We start from the raw sequence: 6,830 nt of genomic DNA, 5'->3' as shown, positions 1-6,830 counted from the left end.
GTTCTGCTCTCCACAGGCCTGTAATCACAACAAACAATCAAACTCTGTGAGGCAGAATGTGAAACTACTTCACAAAACCAAATTAAAAAATATATCAAACAGAAGCTAAAAAATGGGCAGAGCAGTGATATCATACTTTGGTTGCTATGACTGCAAATAATTAACATTCAATGGGAATCTTATTTTGAAAATCCAGTGTATACAACGCCCCCACTACCGCCCAGCATTTATCATCACAATGTGCTGAAGGAGAAAACGCCTATTTGAGTATTTGTTTCTGCAGTTTGTGTTGGGTTTTTATTCAGCACGAAAGTGTCTGTCTAGCCGGATTGATATTGTCTGTAAAAACTTTCACTAATATCTATTTTAGTTGGGAAATAACTGGAAACATGCAGAACTACGCAGATGATGTCAAGGACTTAATTGAGCAGCACGCTACTGCTCTCACAGTTGTCTTTGCTGCAGGTAATTGATATTTTCTCTTGTGTTGCTTTGCTTGTTACCTTACTGTATTTTCTGAAATGTCAGTGCAGGAAACTTACATTGCGCTATTGAGAATGAACAGCCAGTGAGAGTAATCCATCAGTCAGGCAGAAACCTGTTTTACAGGTCATTTCTTCCATCATGGCATTAATTGTTGCTGCTGTCCGTACGTCTGAGCATCCAAATGTCAGTAAAATAAAACTGCTTGAATCAGCATTGTTAGATATATAGTTGGCGGTAATGGAGATTATTTTAGTTCTTTACTATCACCACCACCAATATCAATACTCCTCAATCCACAACTGAAAAGCAGGGCCTCTACTTAATATCTTCCTTTCCTGCAAGGGAATTTTTTTTACTCAGCTATTTCTTTAACCTTAACACAAATCAAGAAAAAGACAAAGAGAAAAAGCCATGTAACATTGTATCTGTTATCAGTGTTATTCTGTTGTTAATGATGTTTTCTCTTTCTGTCAGGGGTCGGTGTGCTGGCCCTGCGTAGGTGGATGGCAGGGGGAGTGTGTCGCAGCAAGGCTAGGCTTGATGGGAAAACAGTCCTTATCACAGGAGCCAACACTGGGATTGGGAAGGAGACGGCCCTGGATATGGCTCAGAGAGGTGAGCACCTCCCCATGAGGAGAGCAGGAGGGTTTCTGCTGTGACACATGTACTATTAACTATAGCGATACAAACATCGAGCAATATAATGTCAAAGTACACAAATTAACTTTTGAATGACTGTAACCCTGACTAGTATTGAAGTACCACTTCCTGCAGTGTTAACTGTAATGTAGCTGTAGTGTAAATTACATTTGTAATGTTTCCTATTTTTATTTGGATCATGTTTATTTTGTCATTTACTATTATAGGATAACATTACTTTTTGTACCGACAAATCAGTAAAGACAAGATGGTTTTACCTTGCTGACATGTTTCGACTGCATCTGCAGTCTTCCTCAGAGCGTCATCCGACGTGTGATGACATGTCCTTTTTATCAGGTGACCGATCTGACAGATCTGTCAGAATCTGTCAGATCGGTCACACCCCCCGCTGTCCGGTGGTCTCTGGAGGATGGAGTCCCAGGTATGTGAGAGGATGTAAGCCCCCCCAACTGATTTATCGGTACAAAAAGTAACGTTATCCTATTTCTTATTTTCGTCTAGGGGCCAGAGTGATTCTTGCCTGCAGGGACATGACCAGAGCCCGCATTGCAGCAGATGACATTCGACAGCGGAGCGGGAACGGCAATGTGGTGGTAAAGAAACTGGACCTTGCCTCGCTGCAGTCTGTCAGAGACCTGGCCAAAGATGTCCAGGAGAACGAGGAGCGCTTGGACATCCTCATTAACAATGCAGGTAATTCACAGTGGACCTGCCTCAGTCAGCAGCAGTCAGAGTTGTGAGCAAAAATGTACATACACTTGTAAAAGCCTTGTATATCATGACATTCACGGATTTCCAGTGACTCTTATAACTCTTAATTTTCTATGATGGAATCACTAAAATACAAACATGTTTGCCACAAAAACAATCATGTTTTGGATGTTTCATAAACTTATAAGTCTCATGGATATATGAAAAGATCGGCTCAAAAATATATGGCAAGTCTTATATTTGGTTAAATGTTCCTTGACCACTTTCTCCTCAATTACTTGCTTCTGGTTGTGTCTTTGATCACTCCTCTTGGCAGAATTGATGCAGTTCGAGTAAACTTGTTGACCTATTGACACAGTTCTGTTTCTTCATCATAATCAGCCAATTCTTAATGGGGTTTTAGTCAGAACCTTACAAAGGCCAGTTTCAGGCCTTAATTCTAGCCTGATTTTGCCATTTCTTTGCCACTTTTTCATGTGTGTTTGGGGTCAGTGCATTGTTCAAATACCCAATTGCATCCAAGACAAAGCTGTCTAGCTGATGATTTTAGGTTTTCCTCATGAATGTGAAGGTAATCGTTCTTCTTCATTATTCATTTTCCTTTGTGTAAAACACCTGTTCTACTGGCAGCAATACAGCTCCAGAGCATAATGCTGCCACTACCATGCTTGATAGTAAGTTTGTTTATCTTGGGTTGAAGGTGATAGTTTTCTTGATGATTTTGGCAGTGACACAACTTTGACATGGACTTTATACTTGGAAAAGTCACTTGGATCCAAGTGACTTTACTTACTTAGTCAAGCCAGTAATTTGCTTCAGAACTGACTGTCCTCACCTCATGGGACTGAATGTTTTCTGCTGTGTCTATTAAGTATATGAAATAGTTACTCTTTAAATTGGCCACGAGAAGTCAGCAGCTGTAATCAGTTTTATTTACTGTCAAGTAGGTAAGAGGCCATACCACTAAGAACATTTGATTAACACACCTGTCTACATCACCACTGATTATTCCATTTGCTGTGTGTATATTTTTGATTCAGTAGATTTGCTAGTATTGCCAGAAGACCAACAGTAAATCTATGAAACCAGTCAAAAATACGTGATTGAATGTTATGTCAAAGATGTGTGTCAATCACTCCACAGAAAATTAGGAGTTGTAGGAAACCTTGGAAACTCAAGACTGCCATGATATACATGGTTTTTACAAGTAGATGCAAACTTTATTTCATAAGTTTTTTCTTCTCTGCAGGACCAGTTTTCAGATGTTTAAGAGGGCAGAATAAATGAATTCATTTGTGATCAACTGAGGGTAACCAAAAGATAGTTTTAGTTAGTTTGGCTGTTTCTTTTCTTTGATTATTTTTAGGTATTATGATGTGCCCTAAGTGGGAGACTGAAGATGGCTTTGAAATGCAGTTTGGTGTCAATCACCTGGGACATTTTCTCCTCACCAACTGTCTGCTTGACCTGCTGAAGAAGTCAGCTCCAAGTCGCGTTGTTGTTGTCTCCAGCCGTGCACATGAGAGAGGTAAAACGCTTTTTTTTTTCTTTTTTTAGTCATTTTAGAGCACATTGTTCATTTTATTCAAAGATACACTAAAACAAATGAAATTGTTTCTTGCAGGCCGTATGCACTTTGATGACATCAACCTTGATAAAAGCTACAGTCCTGGACAGAGCTACAGCCAAAGCAAGCTAGCTAATATTCTCTTCTGCAGAGAGCTGGCTAAAAGACTGCAAGGTAGAGCCTAATAAATATAAAATCTCTGAATACAGCATTGTTTAAATGTACACATGTAATGCGTATTATTAACCATTTTGCCCTTATGCTCATGTTTTGTTTGTGTTCCTCATGATAGTGCTTTCATTTGTTGTAAATAACACTTGATTTAATGGATGTCTCTCATCAGGCACCGGTGTGACAGTGTACAGTCTTCATCCTGGGATCATTCGCACAGAGTTAGGCCGCCATTTTTTCCCTACTTTAGCTATGTGGAAGAAGATGATACTTATGCCGTTTTTATTGCTGATCAAAAGTCCCTGGGAAGGAGCCCAAACCACCATCTACTGCGCTGTGGACGAGAGCCAGGCAAACGTCAGCGGTCTCTACTACAGGCAAGTGAATCTGAATGGGATCTTAAATTATATTTAGTAAAATTTTCAAATATTTCCCCTCTATGACATTAAATAGTCTCTTCTTTACATGGCCTGGGTGAAAAAAGTGGATGAATAGTAATCTTATCGCACCAGCTTCTAGTAATTCATTAAAAAGTTTACTGTCAGACATGATTTTGGTAACACTGTGTCAGACTCTTCATGATGTTTCCCCCTCTTTTATTTCTTTCACCAAACAGTGACTGTGCCGTCACACAGCCGAGACCACAGGCCCTGGATGATGCTGCAGCCAAGAAGCTGTGGGACCTCAGTGCTTCCATGGTTGGTCTGGCTTAAACACAGCAGCCTGATTTGCATTCATCAGCTCTGTTTGCATTAGAGAACAGAGGACTCCATTTCAGTTTATTATCTAATACACTACCAAGCAAAAGTTTGGACACACTTTCTCATTCAATGGGCTTTTAGTTATTGTCTACATTGTAGATTAATACTGAAGACATCAAAACTATAAAAGAATACATTTGGAATTATGTTGTGAACAAAAAAGTGTTAATCTTCAGCATTAATCTACAATGTAAAAAACAGTACAAATATATAAAAAGCATTAAATGAGAAGGTGTGTCCAAACTTTTGACTGGCAGTGTAGGTCATTGCATCATTTAGTCTTTCACTTCTTCTAATCTTGTAGACCTGAAAGATTCGCAACACAAAATTTTGCACAGTTTGCTCAGATAAGGTGTATTGCTTCATCTTTATATTCTGCATAACTTTATAATTTGTGGTAGATTGTATACTTATGCTCTGCTGCTATGTCGAGGTTTGAGGGAAGGTTTGCTGATTAATCTACCATTTTGGCTGAATGTTTGCATTTCACCAATTTCCCTTAAATATATATATTTTTTTGATGTGGAAAAACTAAAATGCCTTTGGGTCATACAACCTCTTTCACCTTTTCATCAACTTCCAAGAGACGTTTAGGGCTTCAAACAGTTGTTTTTATTCGTGGTATCTAACAACTGCAAACATTCACAGAAACCGTTGTATTCTTTGTATGATAAATTCTGAATCAACCTAACAGGAGTCACTGCAGTCATGAAACCATGTAGAGCAATAAAAGGAAGGTGATCATAAATGGCTGTAGGATGAGGAGGAAGGATGTGTTGAAGCAGAGATGAAGTGTTGCATAAAAGAGGTGACCTTAAGAGCTGGCAGTTGGTGAGAAGATTGTTGCACTTGAGAGGACAAAGGATCCTCCACCAGGTGTAGAGAGGGAGTGAACGCCTCGGGGGCAGAGAGCAGTCAGGATACACCCAGTGGATCCAGAAGATACCACCCCTTCCCGACTGCCCTCCTGTGGCTGTGTGTGGGTTTTTTGTTTTGTTTTTTTACATTAGGCATGGCCAGTTTGCTTGTTGTGTCTTTACATGATTTTACTAATGTTTTATGTTTGCTTTGAGGAGTTAATTTAGTCACTGAATGTACTTAAAAAGAACCTGCTAAAGTGGAAAATCACCAGCTGTGTAACAATGTCAGCAATAAATATGTGATGAAACTTGGCATTTCCTCTGGCAGTTATTAAACAACCGGTGCGGTGACTGAAACACGTGACAGTTGTAAATAAGCAACAATATCTGCAACAGTTAAAGCTTTTAAAGTCACTATATCTGGGATATTGTAGCAGGGCTATCAAAAACTTAAAATAATGATGTGTTTAAATGTTTTTGGAAGCGGATGCAGTTTGTGCTTGGAGAATATCTATGTTAAGATATAGCGTGATGAACTCCTTATAGGAAGTTCAGTTTTTAGTTGTTTTTTTTTTAAAAAGAAATTTCACAAAGCTCTTTAAAATAAAACTGTTAAAACACAGATGAAAGTTGCTCAGGAGTTGTCTAAAATCAGTCATCAAAGTCATTAGATTTTCTGCTCCTATCACAATTGTCATTACTTCCCACACATTTGCATATTTTCCACCTTTAAGTTGTCACCCGTCTTTTTGTTACATACTTGTTTTAGTACAGAATGTTAAGTATGAAACAATATACACACACACATTCTTCACTTTGCCACGATCCACTGACTGAGCTGAAATGAAAGTGTAGAAATGTCAAGTTTGCTTGTTTCTGGGTGTGAAAATCATGTCAGTATGTTGGTATGCATCACACTGAAATTACTCACCTAGTTTTGTATTCCAGTTCGTCAGTTGTGTCATCCTCAGTGTACAGACAGTGGATTATGTTAGTCATGCTGTATCATGTCAGGCTGTGGTGCTGCTGGTTTCCAGACTTTTTGCTGGAGAAACCAACCTTTTAGTATTCTGTTTTGACCTATTTCTGGTCTGATGTTTGTAGAGCCCCAAACCTGCACTATATCATGTTAAAAATGGTTGCAGCCAACAGATAATTACATAAATTATAATGTGATCTCGGTGTGAGTGTGGGTAGGTATACATTTGCATGAACCCCTTGCTTTCTTAGTTTGTTCATATTTTAAATCTTTAAGCTCTTAGCATCTTTTAAACAGGAGACGGTTGTCGACATCCTTCTTAAAATCAGTTTCGCTCAGAAGCACAGAACCAATAACAGCCTTCAGCATGATCAGCAGTAATGAACTGAGTGACTGAACTACTCCACAGGCTCTCTGGCTCAGATGTTGCCTCTCCAGTATCTGTAGGTAATGTCATGCACATGCCCTTATCAGTTCTCCGTCCAACGGATACAGAATCTATAGCTGGGCTGGAAAAGTGATAAGGAGATGTGAGCGACCACAGTAACACAACAGCATCTGTTTAATCTCTGTCATACTGTGACGAAGGACCTATTGTTCAGGGAGAAGAAGGACTCCAGAGACTGTTCAAAGTC

General features: G+C 39.2%; 1 protein-coding gene across 1 annotated transcript; it reads left to right on the top strand.

The window, feature by feature from the left end:
• The first annotated feature begins 203 nt into the window (after positions 1–203).
• Positions 204–5,529, top strand: LOC110954842 (retinol dehydrogenase 13-like). The gene is made up of 7 exons (XM_051940126.1): positions 204–465; positions 961–1,101; positions 1,648–1,839; positions 3,224–3,385; positions 3,482–3,598; positions 3,768–3,972; positions 4,212–5,529. The coding sequence occupies exons 1-7, from the start codon at positions 390–392 to the stop codon at positions 4,306–4,308; spliced, it is 990 nt and encodes a 329-aa protein (XP_051796086.1). The 5' UTR covers positions 204–389; the 3' UTR covers positions 4,309–5,529.
• Positions 5,530–6,830: the final 1,301 nt, after the last annotated feature.

The sequence above is a fragment of the Acanthochromis polyacanthus genome, chromosome 2, assembly GCF_021347895.1.
Source record: "Acanthochromis polyacanthus isolate Apoly-LR-REF ecotype Palm Island chromosome 2, KAUST_Apoly_ChrSc, whole genome shotgun sequence".
In the NCBI taxonomy this organism is placed as follows: domain Eukaryota; kingdom Metazoa; phylum Chordata; class Actinopteri; family Pomacentridae; genus Acanthochromis; species Acanthochromis polyacanthus.
The sequence above is the reverse complement of the archived record's forward strand: the minus strand, read 5'-3'. Positions and strand labels throughout refer to the sequence as shown.